The 16,425-nt window shown below is 32.2% G+C and overlaps 1 protein-coding gene across 2 annotated transcripts in view; it reads right to left on the bottom strand.

Moving 5' to 3' along the window:
* The window catches only part of LOC132737174 (uncharacterized), a 43,783-nt gene that overhangs the window by 19,825 nt on the left and 7,533 nt on the right, over nt 1–16,425 (bottom strand). Inside the window, exons 2-7 of one of the 2 annotated variants that reach the window (XM_060724425.1) lie at nt 10,330–10,424; nt 9,849–10,008; nt 8,791–8,977; nt 5,227–5,263; nt 2,315–2,408; nt 397–475 (exon numbers count right to left, since the gene is read on the bottom strand). In XM_060724425.1, the coding sequence (XP_060580408.1) occupies nt 397–475; nt 2,315–2,408; nt 5,227–5,263; nt 8,791–8,977; nt 9,849–10,008; nt 10,330–10,420 (648 nt within the window). In that variant the 5' untranslated portion in view covers nt 10,421–10,424. Of the gene's footprint in view, nt 1–396; nt 476–2,314; nt 2,409–5,226; nt 5,264–8,790; nt 8,978–9,848; nt 10,009–10,329; nt 13,626–16,425 lie in introns of those variants that run through there. The other variant, XM_060724424.1, reaches the window with a different exon arrangement.

Here is a 16,425-nt window from a genome sequence, read left to right on the forward strand (position 1 = left end):
CACTATATGGGACCATGTGTTAATGCTGTATACAAATAACAAGAGAAACTGTAATAAGTAGCTGCTGAGAAAAAAACTGTTATGAAAATTTTTTCACGGCCCACCACATTCACCATATTATAACTCCGGTTTGCACCTGTGCAACCTGGCCAATAAGAAATTCAAATGGACAATATACTTATATAGTGATTACTATGTTGACAGCTGAAGGTGACAACATACATTTGATTTCTCCAAATGGAGAGTTGGATGCATTACTATTTTCTTTTGTCTCAAAAGGTCCAAGGTATAGTTATTTGTATTCTTAAAGTTTTCTTTATAGAAAAATAAATTACATAGGCCTTATCCTCATATTCATAGATATGCCTATATAATTACAAAATAATTATTACATACTTCTCCTCTTGCCACTTCTATCTGGATTTGTACTGGCAGTACTTCGGCCTTCGAGACAATAATGTCACATGATCTGGAACTAAGAACAGAGACTAAAATTAGACAACCACAGATGAAAACTTTGTGTTCATTCTCAAACTGCCATGACATATAATTTTTTCAATAATGGTTTAGTACAAATCTAGGTCACAAAACGTACATTACTTAGTCCAAGCTCATCTCTCACTCCCACTACAATATTGTCACTGCAAAGTTTGCGAATAGAAATTCAAACAGGAAATCAAGGGAGTGCCAGATGCATCTAGGTATGAGGATCAAAAGACATGAGCATTAAGTACATGTTTTATTGCATTTCTGCAAAGAAGACAGCAAGAATCTACAAATCTTATACCAGTAAGAAATTTGCAAATATTCAATTAATTATGTTCATATCCACCTAGTTTAACAAACCATTATTTTGCTTTGCTTTGTTAAATAGTGAGTATTCATGTACTGTCTAACAATATTGACCTGGCTCTTCATTATCTTTCTTGAAGGTCATTTGAATAAACACTGACCAGTATCTATCAAATATATCTTTGTATTTGCTAACTTCACTCCTCAGTGAGATGTGGTGTATTGGTAAAGATGTCTGACTACCGATCTGAAGGTCTCTGGTTCGATTCCTTACCAACACCATGTTATGATATTTTTTTTATTTACTTGCAAGAATTAATTCTTAATCGTTTTACCACACTTGGTTTTAGAATACCTTTTAAGGTATGAGCCCCCTAATGGGCACTATAAGGAACTATAAAATTGACAACATAGGTCAGTTATATACCTTAAAAGACACAAGAATGCAAAATTTAAACAAAGTTTACCGTATGGTTTACGAGTTATGGAGATTTTTCTTAAATAAAAGTTGGCTATTAGAAGGGCTCTTTTTCAGAAATGAGTAACTCGAAATATTCTATTTTATAATCATTATGAAGAAATGTTTTCCTATAAAACATTTTTAAGAAACAAATAATAGCATTCAGCTAACAAATGACCCAGCAAAATTATTGTTTCTACTCAAAATGTTTGAAATAATTATGCATATAAATGTTACCCTACCCCACCCATTTTAAGTAGTTGTTTGATCATTTTTCAACTTGGAGGGCCTTATTCAAAATATCCTTAAAATGTACTCAAATCAGGGGCTGTTTTCAAAGTTTGCATAAATTTTCTTAAAAGTATATTGGTTGCGCTTGTCAAATATAAAATACTTTTACCGTCTAGTTTTTATTTTATTAGACTTTGAAAATATCAGGTACCATATTTGATAATAAATTTGGCACAATTTAGCCAATAAATACCAATAATAATTTTATAATTAAAATGAAACACTTTTTTCTTCTCAAGAGTGATCTGTGAGACACAAATAATGTTCAAAGAAAAAAAAGAAAGAAAAAAAAAAGTTGCCTCTTATGGGGCTTGAACCCGCGCCCCTCAGTTACAATGCAGTTGACAGTAGTTCTAGCCTATTTGAATACTCTTCAAAGTGGAGGTAATGCATTAGGTGGATCATACCTTAAGTGATGCTTTTTTAGGCAACTTTTAAGTCAGTCTTGTATTTATAAGCCAGTGTCTTACAAGATGCCTTGAATAATTTGACATACCTAAAGTATATCTTGTTAGGATATATCTATACTTTCACTCAGAAAAACTCTCATGTGCAACAATGTTAGAACAATTTGAACTAAACTTTAACTACGTTTACAGTGCACACTTGTTCTCACTTCCAGCCCATGATATGATGTATAATAGTGTTCCACTTTCCTATTAAGTTTCATTAGCCTGACTCAAACATCTAAGACAGACACAATACAAGCTCATTGAACCATTTGTGAATTTCTTTCAGGGCAAAAACACTGAATAAAATAAATATTCTTACCTTCCAATTAAACAGTAGTGGTTTTTCAAAGGGAATTTTGGCCCCTCTCCATTCCTCCATACTACTTGAACTGCCGCAGTTTGATGAAGAAACTCTACAACAAACAAAATCACTAAAAACTCTTTACTATGTCACTTCGAAAGAACAACTCAATTGTTATAGTAATGACCTTAATAGTGAGCTTTCACTAGAATACATTAGTTTAAAATGCAAAGCACATATACATAGAAAATCTAATTTTTTAATCAAAATTATAATTACTAGGTATCTAGCCCAGCAAGCATGGCAGATGCTTAAATGATAAATGCATAGTTCTAATATGCTTTAGTGTCCAGCTTTATTTGTCATCCAATGAAAACGCTGTATTTCTTAAAAATTATGTGTGTTAATTTTCATAGAAGAAAAAAAATCGATACTATATTGAAATCCGTTCATAGTCGCCTTCTATTTTTCATAGCGCTTCATAGTACCGCGTAGTGACGTAATCAAGGGCCAAATAAAGCTTGACACTAAATATGTTAGTGTTCATCCTTAGCTGTTCTACAGAAATTAGAAACATTCTCCTGTCGCTATCGCTCCCGTCGAAGTTTCTAATTTCTGTAGAACAGCAAGGATGAACACTAACATAGAAAAATCACGTCAGTATAATTTTTAAAACGGGAGTTATATTTTCTTACACTAAAAATATCTCTTTCAATAAATGATTGCAATGAAACAATGTTTGAAATATTTTATTACATGCTTTTCGGTGGTTTATAGAAATATATCACTGATATAAAACTGGTAATTTCACTGTTTTGAATTTAAGCCCCTTACGTTGAAATACCAGCGTGCACAGTACTGGGAACCAACTTAATGATGTGACGTCGTAAATGACGTCACGCTGTATTATTATTTGGCACACTTTTCATTCAGTATTAGGTTTAATGTCTTTTTCAAACGTTTCTTTGCATATAATAAGAAGAAAATTTGGTTAAAAGGAAATATACCTTTTGATGCTTACTCGGTGAAATATATTCCCATCTTACACTGAACTAAACAAATATTCTCTATGTAATTTTGAATATCAACAATTCATTACAATTCTCTATGTAATTTTGAATATCAACAATTCATTACAATGTATCAATTATTGACACTTTAGCACGCATGTTTTCCAACAAGGTAGCAAATGCATATAATTCCAGACATAGGTAATCAACTGTAACAACTGATAAACAACTGTAACAATCAAACAGTATGTTGTGACTAATAACCACTTAAAATTCACAATAGGACTTTTTTCCATTCTTTATCAATTGCTTTTACACTTATATGTATATCTTTTTCATGTTAAGTGTTGAGATGCAGTAACAAGATATACATTATTTTCATTGTTGAGATCAATGATAAGCTTTTATTCTATTTGATTTTCAAAATGACTGCTTAACTGATATTAAAGTTTCCTCCTCTGTTATTTAACTAAACAAAACAGATAAATTCATAACAGAGAAGACTGAAACGGTCAAACCAAATAAATATTGTATCATATGAAACAATTTCACTTTTTATTTGGGTGAAAATAAAAATAAATGAAGCCTTTTAATAATTTCCATGTCAGATATGTTAAAAATTTTGACCTTGGATGAGCCAATTTACTGTTATTTGTGAGGAAACAACTACAATTTGATATTTATTCTCCAAATTTTCACATGATATGTTTCTTGCAAGAATCAAATTTGAATACCTTTGAGATGCTTTACCAATACATAATATGCTTTACTAATACATACAAATTTGATAGAAAACGTCAACAATATGTTGCCAATTAGTCAGTTATGTTCGGCCCATGTTGATTGTAATATGGAATTTGACACAAGCCATTTCTACCCAGTGAAGGTCTAATAATGCAAAAAAAAATCACCTGGAAACAAATCTATATTACAATTTACAGATATAATTAAATCTCAATAGGGTTTGGGATATTGCTTATAAGACCTGTTCAAACTTCTGGGTATCAAAAAACCTGTGAAAATGAGCAATCAATTTCAGGGTTCGTACAGACATCCAATGCCAAAATTCAAGGACTTTTTAAGCACTACTTAAGCATGTTTTCCCATTTTTCAAGCACATTTGCTGCACATATACCGACACAATCTTCAACCTATGATGGACAGTTTGTTCACATGTGTTAATGCTGTATACCAAATATCAAGAGGCTGTGATAAGTAGTTGCTGAGAAAACTGTTACAAAAATTTCCTACTATTGACCATTAATGTTGAAAATTTAACTAAGTCGGCAAACAGGAAGTGGATTAGCGACAGACCTGGAATCAAATCTCACATTATGGGACCACATGTTAATGCTGTATGCCAAATATCAAGAGGCTGTGATAAGTAGTTGCTGAGAAAACTGTTATGAAAATTTCCTACTATTGACCATTAATGTTGAAAATTTAACTAAGTCGTCAAACAGGAAGTGGATTAGCGACAGACCTTAAATTGAATCCCACATTATGGGACCACATGTTAATGCTGTATGCCAAATATCAAGAGGCTGTGATAAGTAGCTGCTGAGAAAACTGTTACAAACGTTTTGTCAACGCCCGCCGCCCGCCCGCCGCCCAACATTCACCATACTATAACCCGGGTTTGCACCTGTGCAACCCGGCAAAAAATCCCATTATACACCCTGATAAATCTTTTTGAACAGGTACAATAAATCACTGTGCAGAGCTGTAAAAGAGTATAATAAAAACTTACATTTGATTTTGGCTCTTTGATGTAATGTTGTTCATACAAGTTTTAATACTCAAATTTAACATCAAAGTATGGCCACAACTTAAAAAAAAGTTTGTTACCTTTTTTACTAAAACTACAAACACTTGTACTCAGGCTTCATTTATTTTCTATTTTCACCCATAAATATTCACCTGGTTCATCATAAAGCACCAGCCTTTCTAGATTTTTCTATACCATGATAAAAAAGGTATTACTTATTGTGGTTTTCAACATTTACTCTTATGTTTACATTTGGAGCATTAAGTCTGTAATATCTTTTAAATGTTAACATTCATGATTGTTTGTGCTGTTGTGGTATGGACAGATGGTTTAAAGGCAAGATGCAGGCAAGGTTCAACCCAGGGTCAAATTTGCTTTACAGATTCTCCTAAACTATCTTCACATAAGGGCTTCACACAGTGCATATTAAAGAGCCAGGAAGTCTACTAGTACTAGCAAAGAGCTAGGGTATCATAGTCCAATTCTAGGTATCTAAATCCATTTATGTCAGCGTAAGCTACATAACTTCATAGGCAATATATTGACTTACAGGGGTTAGACAATGCCACATGATATGGTAAGGTAAAAACTGTTGACCATGAGGTGTATATTTAACAGATATTTATCTACACATGAAACAAGACATTTTAGTTTTTACAGCATTACTGGGGCTGGCAACCAGCGTGTTAGCAAAAACCAGTAAGGTTGCAAAAAAGAAGAAAAAAAAATAGGCAAATGCTAAAAATACCTGAATTATTATGTAACCTTATCATAATAAATAGAATTACAGTTAACTTTCTCACATAGCAAACACCTTTATAGTGAATAATGGTTATATTAGTATACAGTTATTTCATATGTGATTTGGGAACAGTCAAACTGTTGGCCCGAGGTGGAGGGGGTTGTGTTTTGAACTGTTGCCCAAGGCCGTAGGCCGAGGGCAACAGTTCAAAACACTATCCCCGACACCGAGTGACAACTGTTTGACTGTTCCCAAATCACGCATGAAATAACTGTTTTATTACCTGATCAACTACTGTTTTAACAGTATTTTCAGAAGAAAAAAGGAACAAGAAAATAGTTTTGCACATATGTTAATAATTAAACTTAATATTTTAACTATGTCACATCACGTCTGGTTCATGATCAAGATCAATGGACGCTTCAAATTAGAATCCTCTATGACGTCAATGACGTCAGAGCACGAGAGGGAAACAGTCGAAACTATTGACCGGTCAACAGTTTGCGAACGTTGACGTTTTTAGAATTTCAAAAAACAGAAAATAATAACAAATTACATTTATATAAGGTATAAGGTAATAAAACAAAATATTTTCGCCAGTTTTATCCCTTTTTAACATTTTTACAGTGAACTAATTAAAGCTTATAATGCTTATTAGGATCTTTTTTGTCCCATTTGACCAAAATGCAAGGAAAATTAGTGAACACAAATTTTTTATTATTTCACTCCAAAATGTGTGCAATCAGAATGCTTACTATTTGTAGGTAAGACAACCCCTCAGAGGCTGTAGAATATAGAGTGAAAAATAAGTATTTATCAAGGTAAAGGAACAATGATCAATTAAGGTATTAGCACCCTAATGCATTACCTCCGCTTTGAAGAGTATTCAAATAGGCTAGAATTACTGTTAACTACATTGAAAATGAGGGCCATGGGTTCAATCCCCAGAAGGGTCAACTTTTTTTTTTTCTTTCTTTTTTTCTTTTAACATTATTTATGTATCTCTCATGGGAATATGGAAAGAAAAAAGTGTTTAATTTTGAATTTTTAATTTATATAGGTATTTATTGGCTAAATTATGCTAAATCTAGTAATAAATATGGAACCTGATATTTTCAAAGTGTAATATAATCAAAACTAGACTGTTAAAGTATTTCATATTTTAAAAGATCAACCAATATACTTTTTTAAAAATTTAGGGAAACTTTGAAAACAGGCACTCATTTTGGTAAATTTTAAGAATTTTTTGAATTAGGCTCCCTTAGTAGAAAAATGGTCAGACATGTGGTAAAAATGGGTGGGGTAGGGTAATATTTTTATACAGATTTCATAAATTTTAAGTAGAAACCATACGCCCGTTTACGAAAGCTTTAGATGGAGATGGGGGCATTATGGATAAGTGTTATCTAGCAAGCAAGTTTTTATTCTTGGCACTGTGTTGTAAAATGAACCTTAAAACAAATCAGTAAGGAAGATATGCACAGGATGTGTGACCTTGACCTTGGTCGCAGGGACCTGAATTTTATGCACGGCACTCAGCCTCACAATGATGAACATTTGTGCCAAATTATATTGAAATCCCCCTATGAATGTAGAAGTTTTGCTCCGGACAAGCGTTTTTCAATGAGCTCTTAGTGTGACCTTGACCTTTGACCTGGAGACCTGGATCATGCATGGAGCAATACATATCATGGTGGTGAACATTTCCATAAAGTATTATAAAAATTCTTCCATACATGTAGGAGATATGCTCCAGACAAAATCTGGATATTTCACCATCTTTAGTGACCTTGACCTTGCATATATTGACCTAAAGTACATGTGTCACAGCCGTAGTCATGATAATGACCATTTGTGTTACAATCCCTCAATAAATGATGATTAAATCGTCCCTATACACATCTTCACATTTTTATCTAAACTTTGACCTCTATGTGTGACCTTGACCTTGACTGCAGGGACCTGAATTTTGTGCGCGACACTCCGCCTCACACTGGTGAAAATTTGTGCCAAGTTATATTGAAATCCCTCTATGCATGTGGAAGTTTTGCTCCGGACAAGCGTTTTTCAATGAGCTCTAAATGTGACCTTGACCTTTGACCTAGAGACCTAGTTCATGTGCGTGACATGGCTTCTCATAATGGTGAACATTTCTATGAAATTTTCATTAAAATCCCTCCATGCGTGTAGGAGATATGCTCCGGACAAAATCTGGATATTTCATCATCTTTAGTGACCTTGACCTTGTATATATTGACCTAAATTATATGTATCACAGCCATAGTCTTGATAATGACCATTTGTGTTACAATCCCTCAATAAATGATGACTAAATGGTCCATATACACATCTTCATATTTTTATCTGAACTTTGACCTCTATGTGTGACCTTGACCTTGGCCGCAAGGACCTGAATCTTGCGCGCGACACTCCGCCTTACAATGGTGAACATTTGTGCCAAGTAATATTGAAATCCCTCTATACATGTGGAAGTTTTGCTCTGGACAAGCATTTTTCAATGAGCTCCAAGTGTGACCTTGACCTTTGACCTAGAGACCTGGTTCATGTGCGCGACACTGCTCCTCATACTGGTGAACATTTCTATGAAGTTTCATTAAAATCCCTCCATACATGTAGGAGATATGCTCCGGACAAAATTGGACGCCGCCCGCCCGACCGCCCGCCAGCCAGGGGCGTTCCCATAATACGTCCTGTTTTTCAAACGGGCGTATAAAAAGGGCATACAGGTGTACTTTAAGGTATACATCTGACCTATGATGTCAATTCTTTAGTTCCTGATAGTGCCCATTAGGGTCCTAATACCTTAAGTCTTAATATAACATACATATAGTATCTTGTATGTTTATCAAAGCAATGGGTATTTACATCTTAATAGATAAATCACAAACAAACTGGTTGTCTGCCCCTTTAAAACAAGTTCACTATATATCATTAAATAAATTTATAAGCTTACCTTCCTCCAATGAACAGACTTGTCTCCATAATTAAACCTGAGTTCTGTTCCAGGTTCAATTTTTTTGATGGCTGTAAAGGCTAATTTTGGAACTCCGTCCACCACTTGTAATTGGACTTTACAATTTGGTTCACGGTGATCGTCGTTTATCATCCGACCACATCCTGATGACTTAGTACCATCAATACTGTTGGTTTAAAAGATGATACAGAATTCAGTAAATATTTCACACAAATTTTCCTGACAAAAAGAGGATAGTATTTGCAATATGGCTTTAAAATGGAAATCCTGGCTTCAACTGGTCATGATTTAAAAGCCTCATGCAAGAATTTTGAAAGTCAAACTAATCATTCAAAAGAATTTGTGTAATAACATGTTTCCTCGGTTTAAGATGCTTTTCTGTAAAGGAAAATTGCATTTTAGCGAAGAAGCCTCATTAGATCTAAAAAAATATGTTATATTGCTTTATTTCAAAATTTTAACAATTTCCAATTCTTGAATCATCCATTTTCTTTTTTTTTACCCCTTTTCAGCAGTATTTCAGTTGTAAAGACAGGTAGTTTCCTAACCATCATTCCTGGAGAGTTACACCAGTACTGAACACCTTTCCTCCGTGCCAAACTATCGAATGCTTTTCTCGGGATTTAAACCCATGCCAGAGATATCTGAAGTCAGACACTCTAACACTAGACCACCGTGGCAGTCAGTAAATTCATTCATTAATATGATTTTAAATTAAATCTAAAAAAGAACACTTCAACAGTTAATGCAGTAATACTTTCAAGTGGAAAAAGATCCAAGGTCTTAATCATATCAAACTGAAGTTACAAGTATAATTTTAGGCACACTGTGCTGACTTAAGATTGTATACACCCAGCAGTGCTAGCACTACAATGAACCCAGTATAACTTACAGGCAACTAAAACACTTAGAACATTACTATCCTGGTTATTATCATAAAATAAATATTGTATGGATACAATTGTATCATTACTAAAATAGGAAAATATATGTATTTTTTTAAAGACTTTGGTGATGATTTTTAATGTATATCTTACCAAAGTTTTTCTTTATTATGGTTGAAAAAAAACAGGAAACTGCCTTTTTCACTGTTGTCATTCATCCTCTTCTCCCCCTCCTTATTCGATATCAACTCTCCATTATAATAGCAAAGAAGTTGGTTATGTTCTATTATGTCATCAGCAATGACACCATGACCTACAAGAAAATTTACTTAGCTTTTATCATAATAATTCCAGTAGCCAGATATGCTCCATTTGCAGTTTTGTGAGAATTAAGTATGTAACTTCACATCACTGCCTGATTTTTACATTGATCTTAGCTTAGTCATCTATTATAGCCAATGAAAATGCTTCAAATTCCTCAAAATCAAAATATTTATGTACATCAATTTAAATCATTCAAAACAACCACATAGCAAAATTATTTACAATAATCAATCCAGTGTCATAAATTTTTCTCATTAATCCTACAAGTTGTCCCTAATAAGGATGTATTATTTGTGAGACAAATAATTACCAATGGATCTATCAATAAACCTGATCTTCAAAATTCCCCTTTCTTCTGCAGACTTCATGTCTACCTTAGGTTTTCGTGGTCTTGGCTTCATTGTCCTAAAAAATATTTATCATTTATCCACTTGCAGTTTAAAATTCGAAATATATTCTCAATGTATGTTTAATTACTGTTTAACAATTATAAAACAAGAGCTTTGTCACTGATCAGCGGTAAATGTACAAGCTCCCCCTACTTAGTTACTGTTACTTAAATCATCCCAAGCTTTTCTCTAAAAATGGCGGTAGAAATGAAACAAGATTGAATATTTATGATTCTTTATCGAATGTTACTGAAATATAATACTTAAGGTATTTACCAGATCACGCATGTCTGATACAAAGAAGACTGAACTATCATACTCATGGTTACATCCATAGTGTAAAAATTAGCAGTGATAATATCAACAATGTTTACGTTTCTGCAAAATGAAGGCCATCAATGTGAGAAAAAAAACAACCTTATATATGTTTAATAATGTAATAAAATATTTATAGAATAAAGAAAAACTTATCTTTTTTTTTGTTTTTTTTGATACATTGTTAAAGACAAGGTCTGCAACATCAGAGTAGGAAAATTATTTTAAGCGTTAATTATTTTACATTCATTTAAGCGTCAAAAATTTCCCTTAGCAAGTTATAACAACCGATTATTGCATGAAATCAAATCAAAATATATAGTATTCTATCAATGCTAACAACCGATTATTGCATGAAATCAAATCAAAACATATATAGAGGATATTGAATGAGTGTAAGTTCAATACTGAATTTATTGCACGAGTTGAATAGAATTATATTATGCAAGCCTCTGGCGAGCATAATATTATTTTATTCAACAAGTGCAATAAATTCAGTAATGAACTAACACGAATTTAATATTCTATTTATCACATACCCAAAATAAAGACCGTTTAAAGTGAAATAAGAGTCATTTTTCATTGATTCGTCTACAGTATAACGCTAACATTAAGCGCGTCTTTACACATCAAAATATATGCACGGCGTGCAATACCATATTTACGGAGTCGCAAAATCGGCACGCGTGTGTGATAAAGTATTCTATCAATGCTAACAACCGATTATTGCATGAAATCAAATCAAAATATATAGTATTCTATCAATGCTAACAACCGATTATTGCATGAAATCAAAATATATAGTATTCTATCAATACTGACAATTAAGAGCACGAGATTTTCTCTCAAGTTGCCTTGATAAAGAGTAAAAGTTAGAAATCATCCAGGTCGACAAGATGTCACTTTATATACTGTTAGTAATTAAGTGAACTTCTCTTTGAATCCACAAAACTGCTAAATAGAGGATTTTTCAAGAATGCAACATTTTTGCATTTACATTGCACATTATAAAACATAAAGTAAACTTTGCATGTTTTTAATATGTTTGACTGTATAATCTTTTCTTAAATTTCAAATTTAATTGCACATTTTAAAAGTACTGAAATTTGTGCATAATACTTTATTTAAAATGAAAACCTTGATGAAAATTTCTAGAAATAAGCTAGTGAAGATTTGCCAGAGTCTAAATATTTTAAAAGAAATACTTATATATTATAATATGGTATTTCAAAGATTTAAATGTATTATCTACTTCTAAGATTTTATGCTATTTTTAGAAAGAAAGCGAAGGATTATTCACATTCCTTTAGGTAATTTCCGTGCATCCTTTTTGACGAATGGCAGACATTTCACTCCCAAGACATTTCACTATTGAGACGTTTCACTCCCAAGACAGTTCACACCTAGACGTTTCACTCCCATTTTGTACGGTTCACACCTATACGTTTCACTCCCATTTTGTCAATTGTATGGACGTTTCACTCCCAAATTTTAGATGTTTTTATTAAGAAAATTTAATTTCATTATAATGGGGAAATTCAATTTAATGATTCATTTTGTTGAATTTGAGAGTATTGTCAAGAAGGATTTATGAATTTGAAGAATGATTATAAAAGTATAATTTTTCTGAAATATAACATAATGTGTTAATAATTATGACCTATACAGTATAGTATCAGCTCAGAAAAGTGAATTTTGTTCCATTTAAACAGTGTTTTGAAGAATTTCTGTTAATTATTAGGAGTAAAAATGTTGGTTTCATTGAGGACATAATTATGATGAATTATTAGAAGATTATCATTATACTCATTTAAATATGGGTTTAATTATAAGAGGCTTAAATGAAAGACAAATGTCTGAAATATCGTTTTTCATTATAAGAGTAACAACATGAGAAAATTCTATTTATAATAAATCAAGAAAGATAATAGAATAACAAAATGATAATGTTCATGAACAACAAAGACACATTGTAAGTACCAGTTTGAATATTGAAACCACGTACAGTAATTAAATAATATCAATATATAAAATATATTTATAAGTTTTTTTGTAAATATATTTATCAATTAAATGCAGAAAATATGCATAAAATTAATATATTCTTTAAATTATTTCTTTATCAATTTATTGAACAGTAGCCTGAGACTAAGCCATTAAACAAACTTCTAAGGTAATTGTGGTGTTAGCAGTAATCTCATCACCTAATTAGTTGTATAAACACTGAGACCATCAATTAACAGTTTGACATCACTATTAAATTAGGAAGTGGCTAGCTGTACGGGCCCGTACGGCTAGCCAAAAGTTCTAGCCGTACGTGAGTCACGTACGACTAGCCAGGACACACTGTATTGGCTAGCCGTACGGCACTTTTCAAAAATATATGGAAGGCGAAAGCACAGGTGGCAGTATCAGTGTTTGGACACCCCACCCCTATCTGCCCCTGGACCCCTACTACAACCCTGAAAAAAAAAAATAATTCAACACTCTAAGGCTTACTATAAGGTACCAAATACAAAACCACCGATGAAATTATATTAAAAAAAAAATTTTTCCACTATCAAAATTATAGTTATAGAAAGGTGAAAAGCCTACTATATGTTCATTTGCCAAACAATGTGGAACACGGGAAATCGTCGTTTCGGCGACTGAGGCGCATTCCGGCGGCATTTCGCTGCATCATTCATTAACATCAATAAAAAGAACTAGAATTCCACAGCTTATCTAATTCAAGTCCAACGAATATCACTATCATTCCGATTTTTTCTGTTTCACGGTATTTTTTGAATTGTCGTAGCCATTTTGCAGTCTGATACCTGGGTTGAAATACGCGATCTGATTGGACGAGCCAAATTGGACGTGAAATAGAAAAAATCGATAGAATATTGATAGTCGAAAAAATTTTTTTTTAATATAATTTCATCGGTGGTTTTGTATTTGGTACCTTATAGTAAGCATTAGAGTGTTGAATTATTATCTTTTCAGGGTTGTAGTAGGGGTCCAGGGGCAGATAGGGATGGGGTGTCCAAACACTGATACTGCCACCTGTGGGCGAAAGTGCATATGTTAATTATGACTTTAAGAGAGGATTTTAGTCAAGAATGTTTACTTTTTAGAGATTAATCGACGTGTTGGCTACAGTAAAGAATGTACGTACTTTGTCATCACAAGACGTCGAGAAAAAATAGCGTTTGGTTGCAGTTAAATAACATCAATTGAAATAGTTTACAAAATTTTGATAATAATCATTTTTTGTTTCATTAAGTTTAATTTTTAAATTGAAAAAAAAAAAAAAAAAAAAAAAAAACCCAAAAACACACCGAAAATAATTGTTGTCGGGCTCTGATAATTGCGTCAAATACCGACGGTATAGAAGTTTGTTCATCGTCCATCATTAAGGAAAGTTTGCATTATTAAATTATTTTTCCTTACCCTAGCGAAAAAGAAATCATGTTACATGATTAAACATGATAAGATGTGTACAAACATGTTTTTTTCTTCATTGACCATGTTGCTCAATCATGTCTTATAAACATGTTTGACCATCAAACATGATTGTGGATGAAAATTACAATTTGTTCAATAAAACATCTGTATTTATTTCAACTAATATTATAATGACTTTCAGGGAGAGGTAAAAATCATAAACATTGTTTTTTTTTTCTGCAAACAATCTTACAAGAAATCAACATATTCAATCATGAATAAACATGATAAATTTATAAAAAAAAAAAATCAAACAAATCTCTCTTTTTTCTTGTTACTTTCATCAAATAAGTTATTCTTTTGGATAAAAAAGTATCCATACATTTCAACTTTGTGTAAAAACAGCCTTAAACGCTTTAATAATTACTGACACATTGACCCATTTATTACTAAGAGAATAACATAGTCATACATGATCAAACATGTCTGAACATGATAAATTCCAAGTCAATATTTTTTAACAAATAAGCATTTTTTAAATTACATCTTACAACAGGATTTTACTTTCTGTGAAAACACTGATAAAAAGAATAGTTTCAGTTGTTTTGTTTACAATTTTTTTTATAGGAAAGCAAACATGTTTAAACATGACTGAATTTTGAATATAACAAAATTTTCAGACAGCTCAGAGCATGATTCATCATTCAGCATCTCCTTGGTTATAATCCTAGAATCCATCTGCCAGGCCATAAATGGAGGTTAAACATATTGTCCCCATTTTCAACAGTTTTACAGCATTTATCGGAATACAAGATAAGCATTGATATAAAGCATCAAAGGGCACTGGGAAGAAGTAAATGTAGCAAAATTAATTAAAATGGTGAATTAAGGTGGGATCTTAATTTCAGAAGCTGGGGATTATGTACCACAATATGAGGCATAAATTGTTAGTGGGATATATTACCCTTTACTGTAGCCATAAAAGCTAAATTACTAGGTAAGCTAAAAGTTTAGGTACAATAATCACATAATTATGTTCCTACCAGTTACAAATATACAACAGACAAAATAAAATATTCCATACAGGACGCTGAACTTCAGTTTGGCGCAAGTAAAAAAAAACTCAGTTAAGAATTACCAATTTTTTCATATGAAGGTTATGGTTGCAAAGCAGAGCTCAAACTCGCCATCCACCATTTTTGGCAGACAAGAGTTACTGAAAATACTACTTAAACTTGAAAAATTTTATCAAAACAAAGGAAAATATCTTGGAATAGAAAATATTTTCATGAAATTGAACACCTATGAAAGAATCTGAATTTATTTGTATCCGAAATCAATACTTTTTAGTTAACATATCATTTTATTATCTATTATGAAAGACAGATTTGAAGAAGTGACCCGAAAATCACTACCACAGGGATTGTGCCTATAATAATTAACACTAAATGTCACATCAAAGTTGTATTTTGTAATATTAGACTTATATAAATTTACTGTCTCAAACTGCATTTCAAATGATGCAATCTAAAATACGCCAGTCACTTGAACAAATTTGGAACACAACTAACTTAAAAAATGTATTTTCAGTTTGAATAACAAACACTTCTTCAATTATCTTATCTATTAGAACAACATGAACATCCTCTTCAGTTTTCATTCTTAACAGATCATCTGAGATGGTATCCAACATCACAAAAAGGATGTACTTGTTCTGTTATTGTACATATATGTCCAACAGCAAACAACTTCTCATCCACAATATTTTCTATGAAATATGATATAGCTAATATCACACTATCCAGGCACAAAACAGTGTAACAGTTTTTTCATTTGTTTGTACTTTTCGGAATAAAGAAATTATCCTTTGTCGTAATATTCTGTGTGTTATTCTATAATCTTTTACATTGTTCAAACCAATCTTAGCAAGAACACAGCATTGTTCTTCTTTAGATGCAAAATTTCCTTTTGAATATTCAGTGCCAGAGGGTTTTTCATCACCCGACATAAGTTAACCAGTATTATTTGGACAAACTCTTGATAGAAAATCTAACCAACAGGGTTCGCATCAGCAATCATTTCTGTACTTATAGTTCTGACATACAGATCTGTTAACTTGAAGTTTATTGTTTACATCCAAATTTATGTCCGAATTACTCTTTCTAATTTCTTGTATTTTCATGGTCATAGAAATTGTCACACTCATACATGTTTAAGGTAGCACTCTACAGTTAATTTCAAGTTCCTCAGCCGTCAATGTCCTACAAGTAATACGT

The sequence above is a fragment of the Ruditapes philippinarum genome, unplaced genomic scaffold (genome assembly GCF_026571515.1).
Source record: "Ruditapes philippinarum isolate M1 unplaced genomic scaffold, ASM2657151v2 ctg8830_1_1_1_1, whole genome shotgun sequence".
In the NCBI taxonomy this organism is placed as follows: domain Eukaryota; kingdom Metazoa; phylum Mollusca; class Bivalvia; order Venerida; family Veneridae; genus Ruditapes; species Ruditapes philippinarum.